The 23,057-nt window shown below is 40.9% G+C and overlaps 1 protein-coding gene and 1 long non-coding RNA gene across 2 annotated transcripts in view; one reads left to right on the top strand and one right to left on the bottom strand.

Moving 5' to 3' along the window:
• The window catches only part of LOC148223040 (uncharacterized), a 97,098-nt gene that overhangs the window by 10,724 nt on the left and 63,317 nt on the right, over positions 1-23,057 (bottom strand). The gene's annotated exons all lie outside the window — the stretch shown is intronic.
• LOC106850838 (VPS10 domain-containing receptor SorCS1) overlaps positions 1-23,057 on the top strand; it is a 262,520-nt gene that overhangs the window by 236,357 nt on the left and 3,106 nt on the right. Inside the window, exons 20-27 of the mRNA XM_014872450.2 lie at positions 2,159-2,292; positions 4,126-4,249; positions 5,216-5,328; positions 7,709-7,840; positions 17,408-17,507; positions 20,760-20,865; positions 21,039-21,199; positions 22,609-22,727. Coding sequence (XP_014727936.1) covers positions 2,159-2,292; positions 4,126-4,249; positions 5,216-5,328; positions 7,709-7,840; positions 17,408-17,507; positions 20,760-20,865; positions 21,039-21,199; positions 22,609-22,727 — 989 coding nt within the window. The remainder of the gene's footprint in view (positions 1-2,158; positions 2,293-4,125; positions 4,250-5,215; positions 5,329-7,708; positions 7,841-17,407; positions 17,508-20,759; positions 20,866-21,038; positions 21,200-22,608; positions 22,728-23,057) is intronic.

Below are 23,057 nucleotides of genomic sequence, written 5' to 3'. Positions count from 1 at the left end.
GCAGGCTGAACATCCAGAGTTTTAGGAAGGGATATAAACTGGGTGATCCCTGGTTACAGGATTAATGCATGAGTGTCTGCAGACAGATCTGGGCCTTCCAGCATCTTCCTGCAGGAAAAAACTGCAGGCACTGAACCTCGGTGTTTGTGGTGTCAGAGATAAAAGTAAAGCCTTCATCCCATGCTCTCCTCATCCTGCTGTAGCCATGTGGTCAGTGCACAGGAGCAGTGCCTTTCCTGCAGTTACTCAGGGATTCAGAAATGCAGGTTGCTGTGAGACAGGAGCATTTTGAGTTGAATGGTCAGTATAAACTGTTGTACGTGAACTGCTCGAGCCAACAGCCTGTCTCTTAGCTGTCCTGACAGGTCAACATTTTCTCCTGGAATGTTAGTTATGGATTTGCCTGGGTGCATCAGAATAACATCACCTGTGTGAGTGAGCCTTTTGAGAAGCTTCTTCCTTTCAGTTTTCTGGAGCTTGTACGTTTTTTTTTCCCCTGGGAGAGATGAAGGCCATAGCCTCCGTAGCCCTGCATGAAGCTCAGAAATTAATTTTCTTGAATCCTCTTCAAGCTCACCTGGAAGAAAGCAGTCTCCTACTAGAAGGGCCTATCCAGAGTGAGCTATCCCCATCTGCTGGCCAGATAACAGCTCAGCTTTGCAGCCTCCTTGACCCAGCTGTGCTGGGAAATGCTCAGGCAGATTTGGGCTGCTTGAGCCATTCTTTCCTATCCCTTCCTAGCCTTTGTATGGGGAAGGTCCAAGGAGGTGCTGGGCGCTCTCTGCTGTGCAGGGTCATTTGAGATCACAGCAGTGATGCAGTAATGTTGGAGAGTATCAGACTTTTCATGGGCTCCATCATTACAATTGTCACTGCATTTAGCTGGGGAAATTGCTGATTTTCAGGTCTTAGGGTCTTGCTGAAAGCAGGAACAGCATGATGATGGAAAGGGACCTGAGCAGGAGGATGCCATTAAAATCATAAGGGTGAAATTGTGGCATCTCATGAATTCCCAGAGTGTTGACTACTGCTTATAAAAGGCAAAATAAGCCATGGTCTCATTTATAACAGGCTTTGGTTAATCTGATCATGGATATCTCTTAATTGGGCTTCTTCAGTTTAAGCAGTGGCTGTGTCTACAACCCAGAGAAAGATGCATTTCAGTAATAATTCAGGAACACTGGTCCTTACCCTGGCATTTATACAGTCTGATTCAGGAGAGCTTCTTTCCTCACTCTGCCTATTGTGTTATACAGGATGCTTTCTCCAGAGTATGTGGTGTTCATTTAGGCTGAAAAGCAAGGTCTAAGTGGTGATTCATGCATGTGATATATCCTGAATGATCCTCCCTGGAAGTACATAAAATTCTCTAGCAATGCATCTCAACTCCATATGAACAATGCTAGGCTGTGGTTCTCATCACTGGGGAGCTCACACATAGAGGATGTGTAGATGTGGCCTTAATTTGTTTAAGGAACCCACATCCTCATGTCAGCTGAGATTTCTTTATTTTTCTTTCCCTGTCACTCAGGACACTTGTTTTGTTCTCTTAGTGAACAGTCAGAACACATTTTAAAAATAATCTATAGAACAAGATTTAACAACAAAGGCCCATCTGTTTCCAGAAGATGGGAAATGTGTAACCCTGGGCAGAATGTCACTTGTTGAATGAATTATGTTCTGTTTATACTGAAGAAATAAAAGAGTTTATTGATGAAAAGGAGGGAGTATAAGGTAATGTTAAAATGTAGACACTCAGTGAATGGCTGCCTTCAGAAAGAGTTTCTGCTGAAGTTCACCAAATCATAGCAGTTTTCAAGCAAAGAGACTTCATGTCTACTGAAGCTCTTTGTCCTGCACATTCTTGTCTTCCCAGTAAAGGCTATATTCACACAACAGGGCTCTGTCCCTATTGTAAAAGTCATATAAGCTCCTGACTTTATGACGTTCATGCAGTAGAGAGTCCAGGTTTGTCAGCTCCAGGTACAGGGGTGGCTCCTGTTCTCTGAGGAACAGACTGAAGCCTTCCTCTCTAGAAATGGTACCAAGCCAAAACATTCTGCCATGTCCCACGGTGATTTAGGGAAGACTTTTCTTCCTTAAACCAGTGGATATCGTACCCAGGTTGACTTTGTACCTGCTGCTCCTGTTTCTGCAGGTCCCCTGGAACACGTCCACTTGTCTCTGCCCTTTGTCACCACGAAGAACAAGGAGATCAACGCCACAGCAGTGCTGTGGCCAAGCCAAGTGGGAACACTTACTTATGTCTGGTGGTTTGGGAACAACACAGAGGTTTGTATTCCTGATTGACTGAGGTCAAAATAGTCCTGGAGAAGCTCTCTGACAGAAGAGGGGGGGAGAGAGGGATCTGGGAATGCTTCTATGTAGTCACATATGCAAGAAAACTATAAACCAAATACCAAGATACTAATGGTCCTTGGAGGTACCAACATGGAAATGTAAATAGTGCCTTGTGTTTGTGGCTGTGACTTAGCTGCAGGGTTTATTCTGTTTCATGCAAGTTGCCAGTAGCTTTCTGCCTTAATTCCATCCAAGGTCAACATAGTTAACCAAAATCTGGAAGAGCTTCTACTATTTTTCTTCATCCTCCTTTCTTCAGTAACAATAAGGAAAAAAAGTAGGGACTTTGAAAGATATTTTTTTAGGAGAACAATCTTTCAAGCTGAAGCTGTTTTTATATCTGGAACTGACCTATGCTGAACCCCAGCACCCTATGCTAAACCACATGTGCAAAAGGACCTTATTATCATGTGCTACAAGTGGATGAAATGGTTCTCAGCACACGTCCCTGCCCCAGGGCTCTGCTCAGATGTGAGAGTATCATCCTTCAGGTTCTGCTGCCTCTCTGCTTGCAGTCTTGGTAAATCTGCACAGACATTAGAACTGTTACTTCACATATAATTGTGGATAAAGTACCCAGAAACCCTAATTGGTTTCTGAGGGAAGAGGTTGTCATGGATTTTGTAGAGACAAGAGGGACCTTCATAATCACCCATGGTTCTCTTCTGTATAATGCAGATTGGAGAGTTTGATCAGTACCTTCTGCTTTATTTAACTGTTCGTGACTAAGGCAGAACCTGACATTTTGTTGTTGTTTTGCATTAATAATTTTCCTCAGATGATAGAAAATTCACTGCTTCTCCTTCTGACCATCTCCTCCAACTATTTCCCCAGAGCTAATTATTCTGAGCTTTGAACTCATGCACTGTGTTTTGTAGTCTGAATTTATCTAGTCGGAGATTCAAGCTGTTGGATCTTGTTATGCCTTTTTTAGTAGATTAAAGAACTCTGTACTATCAGCAATCTTCTCCCCCTAGAGGTACTTACAGGCTGTGATTTTCACCTTTTAACCTTCCCTCTGATCTCCTAAACTCCTAAGTGATCAGGGTTGGTCTGATTCTGTTCCCATTGAAGTGTGACTTTTACTATAGACTACAATGGAAACAGTTTGACTTAATACTGGGTGCTTTGAAGATCTCACCCGGAGTTCATTAACAAGTGGAAATAGAAGTTAAGGCAGAGTCTGCTGAAGGACACAACTCATTGATAAACTGGTTCACAGCTAAAAGGATCTGTGTCCTCTCAAGCATCAGCACTTACCAAAAACCATCTCTGTATCTAAGGATAACATGGGATAGCAAATGTAGAATCTGAATTTGGCTGGTTCTGTGACAACTCCCTTGAGTCACCTGAAATAAAGCACTTACACTTGATTAAGGAAAGGAGTGTGCTACCTGAGCAGTGAGTGTTGTAGGACTTTATATCAGGATCTGGGCCTCTCTGGGGAGTGAGCAAAGGTGGGTATTTTACATGGGATCCAGAACAACCAGCATGCTAAGTGGAAAGGAAAGGAATGTTAAAACATAGCTCCTTTGGAAATTATAGGTACCTTACTCTGAGCTTCAGGAGGACATCCCTGTCTGTGATTTGTGTGCCCTCTCTAGGAAATTAGCTGCCATGTCACAGGGCCCCTCCTGAATCTGAAATTTTCGGTCTGGAACTAACTTTCCAAACCATCCCAATAGGCTGGAGAGCCAAGCTCATTTTTGCTTTTCCTCTCCAGCCAAATTAACTGAATTTTTTCCTTTTATGATGTATTTGCAGCCACTGATCACATTGGAAGGGAGCATCACATTCACATTTTCTGTGGAAGGGATGAACACCATCACTGTTCAGGTCTCAGCAGGAAACACCATTCTTCAGGACACAAAGACTATTGCAGTGTATGGTGAGTTCTTCCCCTTTTATTTCACACAGGATTCTCCATAGTCAACATTTAGAGAGCCAGGTTAGCTGGCAGCAACAAGAGATCTTTATTCCAGAATGCTTTGAGTGAGATTATAAATTGAATTCCAGTGTTACCAGTCCAGCATAATATCTCTGAAGGCCACTGACTGACATTAGTGCAGACTGACATGATTGCAGAACACTGAGCTCCTTCCCAGAGCCCTCTGCATGTGCTCCATCACTCTTTGATCATCCTACATGATTGTCAAAATGTTATTTTGTAAGCTGGTTTTCCCCCTTCTTGGCCAGCAGAGGCCTCTTAACTCACACAAAAGCTGCTCAGACTGAAAGATAAATCAGTGCTGTGTGCTGCAGTTCTGCACAGAAATCTGTACTGATTTGACACTGTTCTCATGCATCACAAGCAGTTAGGGCACACAAATACCATATAATGTAGATGGAACCTAAAATCCACTGGGAATCCCAGCTTTAGCTGATAGTGATCAATGTGGGCATCTCTGTTAACAGAAAGAGATTGGGTACATTTTCCAAGGCTAGCCCTCTCCCCACATTTATCCCTGTTCCCTTCCAATTAAGATCTCTAGGGTTTGGGGCACATCTGTGAGAGTCCAGTCACAGCTTCCTACACAGGGTGTGCCTGCTCCAGAAGTCAAATTGAAGGTAATATTTCATTTACATTCCCAGCACAGCTCCCTTTGCAGTGCTACTCATCCACTCAGGTAAGGACTTTTCCAGTTCCAAGGCACTCCAGTGATGAATTTCCCAGATTCTCCACATCTCTCAGGGAGTCTCTCAGGCACACTGCTGGATTCCCTCCCAGTCTGTGCACCATCTGCAAACTGATTAAGCAAAACATGAGCTGCAACAGGTTTCTCAAGGTTCTGACCCCTCGTTTGACATTAAGGCATTTCAGTCTTTACTCACCACTCTGTCACTGTGTCTGCAGAGAAATTTCAGTCCCTGAGGTTATCGTTCTCTCCAAACCTTGATGACTACAACCCAGATATCCCAGAGTGGAGAAGGGACATCAGCAGAGTAGTCAAGAGAGCTCTGGTGGAGGTAAGCTGTGTGCATAACCTGTGTTGCAAGAGTTCTGGTTCCTAATTTGTTCCTTCCTTAGGATTGGATCAGCTGTTCTCTCAAGGTGTCTTTGTTTCTACCACCCAGAAATGGAGAATTGATAGTGTTTGAGGCCAGCATCCTAAATTTTAGACAGGTGAAATGATCTCATCCTATGACAATCTGGTGCCCAGATTCAGCCTTTGTGTAAAGCAATGCAGTTCTAATGGAATTGCAAATATGCTGTAGAAAACTTGTGAGACCAAAAATTAAACAATTTTACTATGCAGAAGAACACCACAGCAAGTACTTTAAGTCCTTCATGTAGCATGAGGCTCACAGGGCAGGATTGGATGCTGGTTTTCCCATCAACACTGTAGAGAATTTCTGAAGTTCCTTCTTTAAGTATGGAACATAATGTCACAAAAATATTCTAGTGTAGCTGAAGATTTGGATTTGAAATGGAGGAGGTAAGAAGAGTTAGAAGAAATGGCTGGGGTTTCTCAGCTCAGTAGAAAAATAGTGCAAGGAATTGTGTTGAAATTGAAATAGTGTTTCTACTTTTTTAAAAATAAAGATATTCAGATTTTGAAAGGACAAAAGGCTTATCGCTGTTATTAGCAAGCTTAAGTGTTATTTGTGGCATCATCTGTGCAAAAAACTCCAGAAAAACTGTGTACTAATCAGGTGCAAAAACTTGTCTGGATTGTTTCTGAGATTTTTTTTTTTTCTGATATTTTGTTAAAATACAGGGGGAAAGGGAAAAAAAGAGCATTTTTCTGGAGCTCGATCTTCTGACATATTTATGTCTGTATCAAGTATTCAAGGATGCATTTATCTTCAGGATGAATTTTCAGAATATAAACATCTCAATAAAGCAAAACCAGACCATAAAAAAGGAAGAATTGTAAAACCACAGTACCAAGGCTGCATTTCAAAAGCAGAGCAGTGAAAACACAGTCTTTTTGTTATTTGATTAAAAAAAATAAAAATTGATAGCTAATTATCCATTTTTATATAGCTAAATGATTCACCTTAAACAAGCCTTTGTGAGAAGTTCCTGTAAAAATTAAAGATAAACTCAGTAGATTTCTACAGCAATTAAGTAAAAGGTATAAAAATGAGTCAAATAACTAAATAATTCAGTAGGAAATTATAGCTGTGCTATAGAATTTTTATGAACTTTTATTAAAGTATTATATTCTTATTACAGAATATCATCAGATTTGGATAAAATTCTGCATACAAAATTATAGTTCTGTACTAAAATCTGATCTTCACTCTGAGTAGGGATAATTTTATATTATCACAAAATATCCTATTTCTTGTTTTGATCATAATTATTTGCTTGCATCATTGATTTTATGATTACTGTCTCTCACTTTTGAAAAAAAATAAATTGTTCCCAGCCTCTGAAAATGAATGCAATGCTGTGTCTTTCTTGACACCTTAAAGCAACCTGTCAGGCAAGCACAAAAAATGCAAGCCCTGGCTTCACAGATACTCGTGAAGAAAATAAGAGACCTTTATATATTTATAAGGGTTTTTCTCTAAATCCACATTACAAAACAAAGCAGAATAAAAAAAGGGAACAAAGGCACATGCTTTTCCTTGGCATGGTGGAGGGGACTCCACAAGGTTTTCTCCAGACTGGCAGCAGTCACGCCTGGGTTATCCACAGGACAAGCTCAGAAAATGGCGATTTATGATCAGTTTTGCCTTTGCCTTTTGCCTTACCTTTGTCCTGCATCCACCATTTCCTCCAGTGAGCACCTCCTCCACGTCTTTGCTCCTGAACTACCATGGAGAAGAATTCCTGATATTTAGGTCCAGGTAATGTCTGAGAGGTTTCCAAGTCCTTGGGAATCTCTGTGGTGCATCTGTGATCTGTCCTTGTATTTGAGGGCACTTTTTTCCCACCACTTTAGAAGTGACCAACTAAATTCAGCACTTGAGGAAAACTTCAAGTTAAATCAAAACCTTGAGATTTAAGTGCCTTTGGTGGATAATTCACAGCAGAGAGGCAATGGAGGAAGATTCATCAAATTATGTTTCTACTTCCTTTGGCTAACAAAACTTCCTGAGGGCCAAACTATGTCCTTTTCTGGATAATAACACAACAATCTGGTTGTGTAGCATCAGCTGAAACATAAGACTGGAGATGTCCCTGGTGGTAATGCCTGTAGGGTACCTTTTATGTGTCAAAACTAGGGGTAATAAAGTCCTAACTTAAACATTTCAGCCAATGAGACATACGAGATACATCCTGCATGGTGAAAGTACTGTGATGAAGAAGCTCTCAGCATTCTCTCCTTAACAAAGAAACTCTCAGCATTCAGTGCCATCCACACTGTTTCTGTCTCCATTATTTCTGTATCAGGCTACAGGTATTTCCAGCAAGCACGTTCTGGTTGCAGTGCTCCCTGGCCTGCCCACCTCTGCTGAACTCTTCATTTTACCATATCAAGATGCCACAGGAGAAAAAAAAAGAACAGCAGCAAACCTAGAGCAGGTATCGTGTCCATTATTTGGAGAAGTGTATGTTCATGCATTTCTACGTGTGTGTATATATGAGATTTATATCTCTGTATGTATATATGGGATTTGTATATGGTTAGAACTGATAATTTTGGTAGGAATGCATCTGATTCATCTTATGCATCTAAATCATCTGGGGTGAATGTTGCACACGTTTCATCCTCTTTATGGTTTTTTTTAATGTTTCTGACTTTTTGGAGGTTGGTTGGTTAGTTGGTTGGTCTGGGGAGTTTTTTGTTTTGTTTTTTTTTTTATCCCCAGCATTGGACACAGGCTTTGGAGCTGTCTTTAGGAGTCTAGATGCCCATTTATGTTCCCTTAGAAGTGTTATTTACTTCATGGAAGCAGGAAGAAAGAAGGAAGGATTTAGGGGATGATTCCTGCCAGCAGGAACTGTGGAGTAGCTCCATGAAGCAAAGTTTATATCATTGCCAGGAGTCTAAAAAGCACTGGAGGACAGAGCTGGGTGGTAAACCCGGGCAGTTCAGAACTTCTTTAGCTTAAGGCACAGGGATGGGGTTGGACAATCTGCCTGCCTTCTTCATGGTGCTGGAAGTGGGGCTGAACCACTGTGCATTGTTTTCTCTGTGAATTGCTGAAATAGGCTGTGGTGACTGAAGGACTCTGTCTCTCTGCAAACCCAAAAGGCCCAACCAGATGGGCCTAGCAGGATTGTAATTGGAAAATAAAACACTCTGTTGGGCAAAAATCCTGAAATGTCATAGAATTATGGAATTGTTAAGGTTGGAAAAGACCTCTAATGCCATTGAGTTCAATTGATAACCTAACACTGCCATGTGCACCACTAAACTATGTCCTCTTGTCCCAGAGCTCCTTTGCTGGCTCTCAGCTTATTACTTCAGATTCCAGGGGCAGAGAAAACTTTGGCCCTGAGGGAAGCACCACTGTACCTCTGCCTCTCCATACTCATGTCCATGCCTCAAACAATGTTAACTTAGCTGTGAGCCTCAAACCTCCAAGTCACCCATATTCTTAAGCTTTCCCTTGCTCAGCTTTCCTAGCTGTCATCTTTTCTTTTGACAAATGACTTCTTCAATTTTCACCACCCATGTAATAAACAAAAAATATGGAGATTTACTGCTCTGCAAAATCTTTCCTTCCTTTTCTCCTTCATTTCCCCTTCTCTTCACTTCCTTCACAAATTGGCAAGTAAGCCAGTCCATAAACTTTCAGATTTACATCTGACCCAGCTCTGGCACTCAGCAGCTTACTCTTTCTCCCTCTTTTTATGCCACTCTTTTTCTCTCTTGTAAAGACAGAGTCTTTGTGGCTGTGGAGGAAGGAAGCCCTGGCAGTGCTGTCATGGCCGTTTTCATGGATAAGAAGAAATATCATTTTCAGTGTGATTCCATCAACATCTCTGGCATCCTGCAGGGTCCAAATAGTAGCCTTTGGAGGAGAGAGGAACTATTTGGCGTTTGCAACCAGTTCTTTCCTGTGAAAAAAAAACAGGATGGTCAGGAATTTTCTTCCTGGTCTCTGGGTGCTGCATTCCCCTTCCTAGTAATTCTAGTAGTAAATGGTGGGGTTTTCAATGAGAACTGCCCAAGGGCCACAAAAGGTGTCTCTGCCCTCTGCTCTGAAGCACATTCTGATACTGCTCCTGTTTTGTCATCCATTTTTGCCTGTGATCTTCCACCGTGCCTTGCCCAAAGTGTTTCAGAGCTCATTCCAACAGCCTCTCCCTGTGCTTGAAGTTGCTGGGATGAGTATTGGGAGCAGATGTTTTGATGGCTACAGCTTAAGTTGCTTCTGAGGTACTTCTGATGTATAGTGTTCTTTTCTGGTAGGAATAGAAGTCTGTTTTGTGCTCAAGGGCAAGGAACAAAGCTAATTCAATAGCTTATTCCAAGGCACGTAGGTGAGTTTGTCAGTTTGCAGGTGCACACCCAAAGGAGTTACAGTTCTGAATAATTTTTTTTTTTAAATTTAGAAGAGAAACTTCCAAGTATACAGGGAAAAAAAGTGGGAATAGTTTACACAAGTACTGCAATGGAATAAGATAGCTTAAGGAAGCACTTCATTATAGAAATTCCTTTCTCCATAGCCTGAGCTAGACCACTGTTCTGCCATGGGTAACCATGAGGGCTGTATGTGGTTTCATGGACTTTCACATTTACCAGTAAATCTCATTCATATTTAATAACCATGGGAGGCTTACATTTTGCTGTTTTCCCCTGAGGTGGATTATGCTGTTCTGTTTTTATCTGATACATACTCATTTGGCTTTGTAAACATACTTTTATGTCTTTCTGTCCAGCCACTCATCTTTAGGTACATAATTCCCACTGACTTCAGAGGCACTTAGATGTCCACTGTCCCTTGAAAATCTAGGTCTTGGTTTCCCATTTATCAAAGTCAATGATAATCCTTTTTGCCACACATGTTTTATGAGTCTGAACACAGTAGCTAGTAGTAGTGGGACTGCAATAGTGCCCCATTTGACAAATGTACATTTCCATGCAGTTTTCCATGAGGGTGGTGCATGTGTCTCATGGTAAATGTAAATGTAATTTTCTTTATGTGGTTAGATGGTAAATGCCATTTTCTTGATGTCTCACTTTCAAACAATTGTCCCAAATTATTTTTTATGTATACATAGAATCAATTATTGTCATATCTGTTTGCATTTAGAAATATGAACTCTGCATTCCTAATATTTTCCATTGGAAACTAAAGTGCCTTTAACAAGTTTGACTTTTAGCTGTTGACAACTAAGGAATACTGCTACATGTGAGACTGGGGAAGTTTTCTCAATGTGCAACATAGGACAACTCCTCCTAATATATAAAAACATAAATACAAAAAAAGTTCTTGATCCACTCCACTTTCTCTATTCAGTGCAAAGTTATTCTTCATAGTTTCCTAAAAAATCAAAAGGCCTTTTCACCCTGCAGAATCCCAAAACATTCACAAAATCTTGTATTTATGACAGGAATAGTGTGGCTTTCCTTTTTTTTTTTCTTTCTTTTTTAATTTGATCATTTCATTGCTCTGCTTCATTTGACAGCAGCTGAGGACAGGCTACCATCCTGTTTAAAAATGTAGAAATAATTGGCAGTTGTCAAACACTGGTCTTCGATTTGCATGCTATGACTGCAGCACTGAAATATCTCAAATCTTGCAAAAACAGCCACACAGAATTGTCACTGGCCACTTGGGCTGGAATGCAGTTGTTACACCATCTTCATGGAAGGGTTTGGTGAATTTGATGATTACAGAATTCAGATCTGCTACTTTAAAAGCACAAAATTCTTCGGTGAAAGGCAAATCTCTAATAGTAACATTTCAAGAAATTGAGTTGTTTTTAGCACAAATCCAGTTCAAAAAGAAAGCTTGGTAGGAAAATATTCTACTTAAAATTCAGTAGAGGGCAGTTATGATTATTTATTTCAGTGTATGGTTTTACTCAATAGGAGGATTCTGAGGGTTTATCTTTTTATTTATGCATTTCACAAATTGTCTTCTTTCCACGTTGTTTGCTAGTGGGGGCTTTTTGTCAAACATAACAAATGCATTTTCTTTTAGTCAAATGAAATGTAAGCAGAAGCTATGTGAGAATTCTCAGGTGATGTTTTCATATCAAGTAAAGGTTTCAGTGTTATCCTGAATTTCTCTTTAGCTCTCCATTTGGGTGCTTTTCACTGGCCTATTAAAAATTACTGTAAAATAATGCAAAACAGGGGTAGGAGCAAATAGTTAATTACATTTTAAGCCATTAATCTTTTCTCTGAGAAGAGCTCTCAGCAACATAGTGGGATGGAGACTTTGGCAAATGGTAACATCAGCTGGTTGGTAGCCAACTGTACTCAGTGTGTTGCAGCTGTGGCCAGTGTCTGTATCCAGCCAAAGAGATGGGAAATGACATGGATGACTGAATATCAAATGGACAGTGATGAACTGCAGAGATTAAATACCTCTTGTGAATTTAAAGCCATTGATAGTGGCATTCAGGAAGCCTGTATGCATCTACCTCCTGGGATTCTTTCCTTAAAGCAGATTTAGTTTTACATCTGCTTCTTTGTAGCTGATGGAGCTTCTATCTTATTTTATAGTTTGGGGTTTTCTTTCACCCACCCTCCTAAGCTTTAGTGTTTCAGTGTATTTGCTTTCAATACTTCTCTTTTCTCTGACGTATTTCAGGTGTGCCCATCACCAAAATATTTTTAGCAACAAGATCATGACAGTGAACGCCTTCAAATCTTACAGAAAATTGTGCCAATCAGTCCTGGAAACTAAATTCCAGGAAGAGGTTGATATATGGGGTGAATCATCTAACGTTTACTGGGAGGGATTTTTTTAACATCTGTGCCTTTGAATGAAGATCAGGTCTTCCACTGGTACTTAGGGGAGGTTGGGCCAGTATTAAGAAGTAAAGGCAGATGAGGAGAGGATGGAATAATGCAAACCAAAATATCTTGTACCAGGGACTTTTTTTCTTTAGCCAGCTTTTTTTAATAGCTGCTTGTGTGCTGTAGGAGAGGCTGTGTAAATCTCTTGTCTTAATACCTTTGAGTTAACTCCTGCTATGTGACTATCAGCCCTTTTTCCCTCATCTTTTGCTCAGTGTACAGAGCAGCCCTTGATTCTCAAGACTGGTTTTGGTTGCCGTTGTTCATCAAAAGTGGATCCTGGCTTTTATGTCCAGGTTCTCTCTGGTTCATATCTGCTGTTCCATTCTTGTCCAGAGTAACCACAGGAATATCCTCTGCCTCGTGCTCTCATTGTGTCCCTGGGTACTCCCAGCAGCTTGAGTTTAGCATCTTTCATTAAAGATCTGAAGAAATTCCTGCTGGAGCCAGTAAGTCAGTGCCTGTGCTCTTTTCAGTGCTAAGGCAAGCAAGCTTTAGAGACCCCATGTGAAGTGTCCAAGGTTATCCAGGGCAAGTGGCACAGTTTAAAGTATTCCACATTGGCCCTGACTCCTGCTTCACTTTCCTAATGTTGGTTCAAGTTTCTTCCTACTAAATCAATGTGCATAATTCTTTCCTTAGTTGTTTATTGATTTGCTCAATGAATTGAAGTGTAGCACTCATTAGTTGAGATCTTTACACAGTATCTATAAAATTATCAAGATTCTTAGCTAGTGCATACTGGCACAGTTGAATCACATTCAATTAGTCTAAAATAATTTACATCAGGGGTTTCAAAAGTCAATAAAGGTATGGGAAAATGCCCTTCTCAATGATAATTCTACTTCTTAGTTCGCATGGTTCTTTTACAGTCCTAAATCTGACAAAATGGTAAGATAGAAGCCAAATTAATTTTTGTTTTGTTCCATTTTTAAATTGGAATCTCTTTTTTTTTCCATTCACAAATTGTCTGTTATTATTATTCATTATGTGTCCTTTGATGAAAAATGATACATGAGGAATAGTTCCTATTACTGAATTATTTTTGCACATCATGCTTAATTCTGCAAATGAAGCAGATAAAGTCAATGAGGCTCAGTTAAGGACCAAAACTAATTCTGAAAGCTAATTATTTTCACAAGAGAGACTCTTGAAGACTATAAATTAAGAGGTTGCTATTCTAAGAAGTTTTGTCTTCAGCTAAGTTAGTTGCATCTCCAGGAGGGAGAGATGAAGAGGGGGAGGCCTGAGGCCAACCTATTCCCCAGATGAAGGTCTGGCTGTTCACCTGGAGTTCCATTGCTATTTTTGAAACAGGTCAAAGTACTTTGATGTTTCCTTTTCTGCTTTTTAAACCAAAATGCATGCATGGTATCACTTTGAGTGCAGAAATAAAGGGAAGCACAAACCCCAAAATGTTCACCATCAAAGCCTTTTCTTACCTCAACAACTGAGATCAGCCTTTGTGTGGAAATCTAATTCAGAGACACTTTATTTATACTGTAAACAAGTCAAGTCAGAGCCACTCCTGGATTAAAGTCTGATAACTGAGCTAGAGATAGGCCTGATAGAGTAAGAAAGGCAGAGGAGTCTGTTCTCCAATCTCAAAGCAAATGTCCTGACACCTTTCAGTGCACAGGTCCCCTTGGGACCATGTGAGGACACAAACATTGCCAGGTCCAGCTTTGGAGAGCAGTGTCCAATCCCTGTGTGAATTTGCCCTTGAGGTTTATGTAAGCTGCTCACTGATCTCAAACACTGGCTTTTGTAAGCCATTGTGTATGGTTTCTATTTCAGATAATTTTTAGGAGTACAGAAATGCATTTTCACTCTGCCTGTTTTGAGGAGAATCTTGTTTTCCACATAAAGAAAAATGAAAATATTGTACCAAGCAAGTAAACATTTTAAAACCATGTCTGAATGCATCTGTTCTTCCCTCAGACGTGTGTGTCAGGAATCTCCAGAGCTGCCTGAGGAAGGCAGATGTCTGATTCTCACTAGAACTTCTGGCACTTTTGAAGATCTTAGGCTGTTACTCACTTTTTTTCACTTGTTCAGATTCCATAAAGACCAAGGTAAAAAAACAAAAAACAAACAAACAAACAAACAAAAACCAAAAAAAAAACAAAACAAAAAACCACAGCTGTACACAAAAAGCCACTGGGAGAACATGTAATTAATCAAGCCAAGGAAATATGCTTTATACTCTGTGCAGAATGAACAGTGTTGGTTGCTGCCAGTTTTGACACTTCGTGTGTAGTCCTGGAACAGTTATGGCTGTTTAAAGCCTCTGCTGAGACACTGATGGTCTCAGGCAGAAATTATTTTAGTCTGAGATGAATTTGTACAGGATGTTATAGAATGAATTCCTCATTCATAATCAAGTAACAAAGCAATACAGTAATAATAAATTTCAGTTGTGACTCTTTCTTTCTGTCTTTCTTCCTTTTCCTTACTACTTCCCCCTACTGCCTGTCTCCTGTTTTTTCTTTCCACTGGCCCCCCAGAGAGGAATAGCTGCTGACTTTTCTCTCACACTCCTTGCCTGCAGGCAGGCAGCCCCAGCCCCTCTCAGCTGCAGTTTTGTCTCTTCACTCAGTGCCACAGGAGCCTGCAGGCAGGCCAGGGGACATCTCACTGTCCCTTCAAGTCATCAGTGCCCTACCTAATCTCTTGTACCTTCCCAAGCTGACTTTCTCCAGATTCTCCCATTCTTCCATTTCTTGCCCAGATCCTTAGGAAAGCCATTCTCCAGCATTACACAGCAACCTTTGCTAGCTGCAGACTCAGTTACCCATCACAGTAAGCCTCTGCTTGTATAGAAGGCATCATGTATGCTTTTACCTCTGCTCTTCCCTGCCATTTTCTGCAGCTATCACAATGTGTTGAAGAGGAATAACACACAATGTGGTTGTCTCCTTTCTTTAGTTTATTGTCTTATATTTGTTTTGGTTTTTTTTTTTTTTTTTTTTGGGGGGGGGGGTTGTTTTGTTTTGTTTTGTTTTGATTTGTTTTTTCCAGAGGCTCAGCTACCCCAGCACCATCAGGATCTCAGAGCAGAAAGGAAAATTCCTGCAAGGAAAACTCCTGCAGGGTTATGGAGAAGAGCTCTTGGGTTTCATTAGGACTGGATACAGCCAGGATGATGCTTTTCCCATTAGTTCTGTGAGCCATTAATGTACCTGGTTTACAGCATACAAATCTGCATCTGTTGCTCTAGTTTTAGAGATGAAAAACTTTTTATAGTTGTCAATCTTGGTTATTAATATGCTCAAATCCTTAAAGAGGGCTATAATTTGCTTCCCAGGCATTCTTCATGTACTGCACATCTTTGTGTCACCATCCCTGCTGCTCTGAGCTCAACAGATGGCTCTTTGAATGCAGGTGGTATTTTTTCTTGCTATTGGAAGAAATATATTTACTGCTCATTCTGGCACCCATGAAATAAATTGTAACTTTAAAGAGATATATTTAAAAATATAAATAAAATGCCTGTAAGAGTTATTGCCAAATTGATATTGGACCAAAGGCACCTATTCAAGTGATCAGCAGCCAGAAATTAAGTGTATGAGCCAAGAGTATTGAAAGAACCATTAAGAACGTTAAAAAAATAAAAGAAGGAGATAAATCTCATACTGTGATGAATGATAGCCAAGGAATCTAATCATATCTGGGTAGAATTTACTGAAATAGCTCAACCAGACAAAAATGAAGAACATGAAAAAGATGGTGTAAAAATTATTGGAATGTTCTTTTTTCTGACAATTTTTCATTTATCTTCAAGAAGGAATAAAGATTTATTTAAAACAAATTGAATTAAGTGGTGAGCACTAGAATACGATTCCACTTGATCCTGATTTTATGGCTATAAAAACACATTCTCAGCAACTGCATATTAGGGGTTATGGGGGATGTTTTTTCAGTTTTCCAACCATCTTTCCCTAATAAACCAACCTGGAGAACTGTGACTGTTGCATTGGAAAATTCATCTCTGTTATAAGAGAATGTGAAATACATGAAACGTGAGGCAAAGGAACATACAAAAGATACACAACAAACTGTCAACACCATGTCTGTAGGCTTCCATTCCTTGATTCATCTATCTGGATTTTTTGTTTTTAATGTCAACATGTCTGGAAATTCTTGCATGTAATGAAGTGTGATGTGACGTGGAAAAAGTAGATCTGTGCATATTGTGACAAACTGACTTAAAAAAGGCACGTTTGCCAACAGATTGGACCAAAGTTTGGCTACTTTACTGTACAAATACAGATTTCATGGGGTCTTACCTCAGCAAATGCTCATCTTTTCTGTTGTGTCTTTAAATGAGGAGTAATCTGCTTCATTTCTGCTTGGGCTCTCTTGATGTCTTCAGTTATGGAAAGATAATCTGGTGGTCTGAAAGCTCTGTGGAATATCTCCCCCATGAAAGAGAGTGGGTTATGCATGTAGCCCATAAGAAGAGATGGAACATGCATTTTGTTTAAGCCACATTCTGTAGTCAGTAAACACTTCCAGATTCAAGCTGGTTATGGTACATATTCAAGGATTAGAGAGCAGCTGTTTTGAATCTCAGAGCTGGATGAAATTAAATTTGCTTTTAGAACTGGAAAATTAACTGCCAGCTGTGGTGAGGATCTAAACCATTCATTTTTATTCAGGTATATCACATGTTATGAACATCCTCTACAGGCATGGAACTGGCCACTCAACAGTCAAGAAGTTATTCATTACAATCAAGCGTGCATTAACAATTGAAATGTTCCTTTTCCCTTGGACAGTGAATGAGTTCACTGACCAGTGCTGCTGCTGGCTGGTCCTGTGGCCACTTTCACATGTGAGTAGAATCTTCCTGTAGGACTCAATCCCCTTTTTCTGCTGGGCTGCTCCTACAGGGGTGTGACAGGGCACCTTGTTGCTCACTCAGTGCTGACCATACATAAAACACTCTGTCCAAAATCCTTCATTGTGAGGTGATAGGAATCTTGTGCTTGGAAAGTCTCCAAAACCTTTGCTTTGCCTGCAGGTCCATTTCCTAGCCACCTACTGGCAATATAAACCAATTATCAAGGAACAAATGCATGTCTTTATTCTCTTTTTTTTTTTTTTTTTAATTTCCTTTTTTTTTGTGTTTGGTTGGTTGGTTGGTTGGATTTTTTCCTTCCCAGATTTCAGAAACACTGATCCAGAAACTGAATCAAAACCTGGTCCATTTTGAGTTGAAGCCAGGAGTTCGAATCCTTGTCCATGCTGCCCATTTATCAGCAGGTGAGTATCCTCTTTCTGTGCATGCCTTCTGTGTACCTCTGTAGCACAGCAAGCAATATATCAATGGTAGTAGCGTGCTATCAGCTGTATTTTAAACATTTCTTATTTTTATATCACAGTAACAACATAGTGTATGAGCAGACATTAAAATGTCTGCTCTATCTCACCTTTCTATATCATACGAAAAAGATAGAGTGGCTTCTGCATTTACAGCTAAAGCTGTAACATTACATTACAGTCCTTTTGTTTCCTTAGGTGCAAGAATTTACTGGTTTTTTTTTTGAAATGTGGTATAAGTAGCAATAGAAGTGTGCATTTCTTGTTTATCTCCGAAATACTCAGCAGCTAAGCAGCACCAAGGCATTTTCAGCCTGGGTCACACAGTGCAAAAGCTACCTGCCAGCCTTGGATATGTTCAGATATTCTAGAGTCAACAAGTATTCAAAGCAGCTAAACACTGCTCAAAAGTTGTTCAGCAGCCTGAAAGACTAGAATCAATATAGATATGCACAAAAGTAAGATCAGGTAGTTTGGACTTTAATCCTATCTCAAAATAAGTAATCTCCGAAGTGCTGATATTTAATTACATATGTCATTGCCTATTCTGCATGCTAAAAACTTATTTCACATCACAGGTCCTACTTAATTATTACAAGAGATGGGACAAACCAATCCACACTCTTAGGAGTTCATTTTCCCCAGACACTGCTGATAATTCTGATCAGTTGCTATCAGCTTCTTCTGATAATTTGCAAACTTAAACCCTCAGTTCATTTGTACCAGAAGACTGTTCTCCAAAAAGGTTTTTGTGGTATGAATGGATCTACCCAACCAGGTGTCAGTCTACGTGCTGCTTGTAAGCAGTAAGAAAAATAAAAGGATGTAATATGACTGCATTTAAATCCCACCAAAAGAAAGGCTTGGGGTTTCCAATATTTCATTTTTCCTAAACAGAGCTTTCAAATATCTGTCCTGAGAATATTTCTGTATGCTTCTGCTTTCTATTAGCTGTGGAACAGATGACCAGATGCTTATTTTTAGACAAGTTAGAACCAAAAGCATGTAATGTCAGCTTCAAAAATGGAGTTACAGACAATTGTTCATAATTTTTACCAAAAATGCATGTTTTTATTTGTATTTACACACAGACACCAGGAAGGAGTACTTTTTGTCCATAACAGGTGCAAACACTCATTGTTTCTGCAAGGTAGGCTTTGCTGTACTCTCTCAAAGCCACCAGTGAGTGATTGCTGTAACTGGACTCACAGTGTCCCATAGGAACTTTATAGGATTTTGTCTCTTGCAGAAACAGGATTCAGTAAGAATGCAAAATGAGCTTGGATTGCCAAACTATGTATTAAAAACCCAGAGAACAGCCACTGTGAGGTCTTGGAGGAATTATGTCTCTTTAACAAGCTGCAGAGGTCATGTTCTCTGTCTAAGTAAAAGAACCAATTTCATGATACCAAAACTTGTGAATAGTTAAAAAATTGACAAAAAGCCATGAGAGAATTACTTCTCTGCTGAAAGGTATTGTTTTGGTTGCTAGAAAATAAGAACTTGCCTTTGGAAATCCAAGCTTTTATGAAAAATTAAATAAAATGAAGCACGGAAACCTGAAACACAGCACAGCACCAGAAGCAACCCTTAGAAAATACAGTCCCAGGGGATGCACATGCCCAAAGGTGCTGCTCTGGGCTATGTTATCCCTTCTCTCCCAGCCTTTTCACTGATTTTATGTTGGACTCTGGTAGCTTTGGGCTGTGGCTGGCTGAACCACAAAGCTCAACATATATTTTTGGAAGTGTACACACACATGTGTACACCTACATTTATGTTGCCATACCTCAGTGCACATGTATGTTCCTCTCTGTGTGTGCCTGCCCACACACAGCAGCATTTTCTGCAGCAGAGGACCTGCAGGGAGCAGAAGTGCAGGTATCTAAAATACCTTGGAGTGGACATTCAAGCAGAACCTGCAGAAATGACCCTCTGTGTGTGTGTGTGAGCATGTGCATTCCCTGGAGCACAGAAGAATGACAGGCACTGGTCTCAGCACATTTCAGACTTCTGTCTTCTTTGTTCAGACCACACTGGAGGAAGAATTAATTTATGGCAATTATAGACAACAGATTGCAATTCACTCATCATGTTCATTCCTTCTTCTCATGAGATAAACAAACCAATGTACCCAACCCAACAGACAACAACTTCAGCTCTAAGGCAGAGGAAAATATGCCAATATTCCTCACAAAGCAGTTAAATAGCTGTTTATTACTAGGCTCTCAGTGCAGCATTAGAGCAAGAACATTGAGTGATACTGAATCTGAATAGGCTGGAGAGCCACTTTGTCATCCTACAGAGCTGCAGAGACCCACAAAACACAGATGGAGAGGGGACAGAGTGGAGATGTGTAAGGAATTCATATTCATGGATTCTTTCATTCTGGTTCCTGCTAGATGTGGGAAGGGGAAGGTTTTTCACTTCTCTTTGTACGTGTTGGCTTTCTCAATCTGGGTGTGAAGCTGAAAATACACCTGCATGTGATGTGTGTGCCTTTGCTTGTGTTTGCCTGTTTCCTTGTGTCTTCTGGGTCAGGTTTAGGAGGGGTCTGCTCAGTGCATGTGAAGAGGTGCAGGAGGGGAAGGGGATGTGTTTGGAGCAGTTTGAGGTGACTTTGACAGCCTTGCAGAGGAGGGCACTACCTGGGCCATGTTCTGTGGGTGAGGATGTGTTTGCTCCTCGTCATGGCACAGCTGGAGCTCTGTGTCTGCATGAGCAACCGACTCTTCTGCTCCTACGTGTGAAACTGCTTCGAGGCTCACTGCACATTGTATATGTGTGTGAGAGTGATGGAAACTGTTTAATACCATTCACTTTATGCTTCTGGATGGGTTGGGTGGCCTTATTTTGGGAGGGATTATGGCAAGATGTTTAGCAAAACTCTGAAGAGAAATACGGAGAGGCTCCTTGTCTGATTAAGATTGGTTTGGGTGTGCTTTGGGTTTTTTTCTTGAATCTGAAAGAAAGTCCTCTAGGGAGAAAGCTGTGGAACTTCACATCAAGGAGTGTGTTGAGCACCGCAGGTGATCTGAACTTGGGTTTCTTCCCAGGTGGATTAAAAAGGGAGGGAAGCCAGGAGGTGTGTAGACCTGCTACAAGTGCAGTAAGAGGGGAGGACGAACTGTATTTGTGGAGGGAGAAGCTTTCACTTCGGGCTGGGAGTGGCTCTAACCTCCTCCTCTCTTGCAGCTCCCCTGGTGGACCTCACTCCCAGTCACAGTGGTTCAGCCATGCTGATGCTCCTCTCTGTTGTTTTTGTGGGACTAGCTGTGTTTGTCATCTACAAGTTCAAAAGGTATGACCTTCCCTGAGCCATTTCCTTCTCTCCGTTGATGCCTTTTGCTGAGGTGTTTGGGGTTTGTTTGCTGGGTTTTTAGTTTTTTTTCCTGAGTGAGTTGTTTTTTGGTTTGTAAAAGCTACATAATCTGCCAGAGTACCACACAATGATGGTTTCTGTTAATGTTTTAGGAAGATTCCTGGCCTTAATATATATGCACAGATGCAGAATGAAAAAGATCAAGAGATGGTCAGTCCAGTCAGTCAGAGGGAAAGCATACCTAATGTCCCTCAAAGTGAGCTGATGAGCCCTGAGCAACTAGTAGATGAGAAGTTGGAAGTCCACCCCATAGGTAAATAACTTGCAGCATCCTGCAGCTGGTCAGACTCCGACTTATAATTGGCTAACCTTTTTCTCAGCCTCCCTTCTTCCCATATTCCTGCACAATCCTTCTCCCATCCTCTTCTGCTGCAACATTAGTTTTGCTACAGGAAACCTTCTAACTCTTCCCTCTCCCTCACTGCCATGTGATGAAAGGGAGGGGAACAACTTTAGGCTTTTTCTCTCTCCTAGTTGCTCTACCTAGATCCCCTCCCCTTCTCAAAAAAATCCTGCTGGCAATGTAATTTATTTTGCTGGGGCTGATATAATTGTGGGGCTTAGCCCCATAGCCAGAACTTCAGCCACCCTCACCTGGAACATGGAGGTGAGCAGGTGATTTGGTAAGTAATGTCTAAAAGCTAAATATCTGTTCATGTTTTGACTGCTGGGATCTTAATGCCAGACCTTGTTGCTGGCAGCAGTGTTAGTCTGGCTGATTCCCAAATAAACTGAGTGAAACCTGGGATCTCAGTATTGGACAGCTGGGTTTATCCTCAGCCTGACTTCTCCCACAGGCCTCTGTGTTTGATTATTTCCAAAAGCAGTCTCTTTTAGGACCTAAAGTGAATAGATTTGGAGAGGGCATTCTGGGATCAGTCTGTTTTCTGTTACTCTGGCTGCAGTAGAAGTATGGGGACAGAGCAGGGAGGTTTCAGTCTGGAGACTTGTTCTGCTAAAGCCAGGACTGCTTAGGCAATGCTCAGCTTCACTCATGAGGTGACAATTCTGCAGGTCCAAACTGCAAATAAGGACATGCACCTATTTCAGATGAATTAAAGAGAAAAGGCTGCCCAGGGATGTTGTGGAGTGTCCTTCTCTGGAGATATTCAGAACTCTCCTGGACATGATCCTGTGCAACCTGCTCTGAGTGAAATTGTTTTAGCAGGGGGGTTGGACTAGATGTTCTCCAGAGGTCCCTTCCAACCCCAGCTATTTGTGATTCTGTGACTTAGGCAGGAGTGAAGCACGGTTGCAACTCAGATTGCTTATTTGCACAGTTTCATCAGCCTAAACAAACCTTAGATCTCACCTGAGGATGTTCCTAAAATCTATTGGAGCGTTTGCTAAAGCAGGCTTGGAGTCATGGCTACTGTAGTGAACAAGGAAAAGGGCAATTAAAGGGGGGAGTGTGATGTGCCGAGATTGCAGCCTGTGAAACAACTGGGAGGAAAAAGGAGAAAGGCTTTTGAAGAAACTGATGTGTAAGCTGGAAGCTCCACTGCAGTCAATGCTATCTCTCCTAACCTGTTCACTAAGGAGATTTTTTTAGCTATTAAAAGCTTTTAAGCAGTTATTCATCAGCAGACTGGACACCCCTGCTTAGCAGAACACAGGATGGAGTGAGGGGACCAACCTTCCCATGTGGTATTCCCCATACAGAGCAACCTCAGGCCACAGCCCAGAACCCAAGGAAAGGAAATGCAACCAAGGTAGTCTGGACAGAGGACTTCCAAAAAGCTTGTGGATCACCAAGAGATTTCAAGCCAAGACCCAGAGCGGTGGGTCCTAAACTTTAACTATTTTTTTTTTTTTTTTTTTTTTTTATGTTTGGGTTTTTTGTTATTGTTGGTTTTTCCCCCTTAGAAACCTCCAAGACAAAATTGCTGTAAGATGCTAAGAGAGAAACACCCAATTTCAAGTCAGGAACTCTTTTTATAGAGTTGGGTGAGCTTTGGGCTTTGAGGTTCCCCTTTCTAAAAGAATGCAGTGGTGGTGATACATGCTGTTCCAGGAGAAGGGAAAAATGTGTTTTCACATGTCACTCAGATTGCAGTGGCAAGGGTCAGTCACTGCTAGTTCTGTGCAAGGTACCTTCAAAACTGCTCTTG

Source organism: Sturnus vulgaris, chromosome 8, assembly GCF_052056855.1.
Source record: "Sturnus vulgaris isolate bStuVul1 chromosome 8, bStuVul1.hap1, whole genome shotgun sequence".
Taxonomy (NCBI): Eukaryota; Metazoa; Chordata; class Aves; order Passeriformes; family Sturnidae; genus Sturnus; species Sturnus vulgaris.
This window is presented reverse-complemented; position numbering and strand designations above follow the sequence as displayed.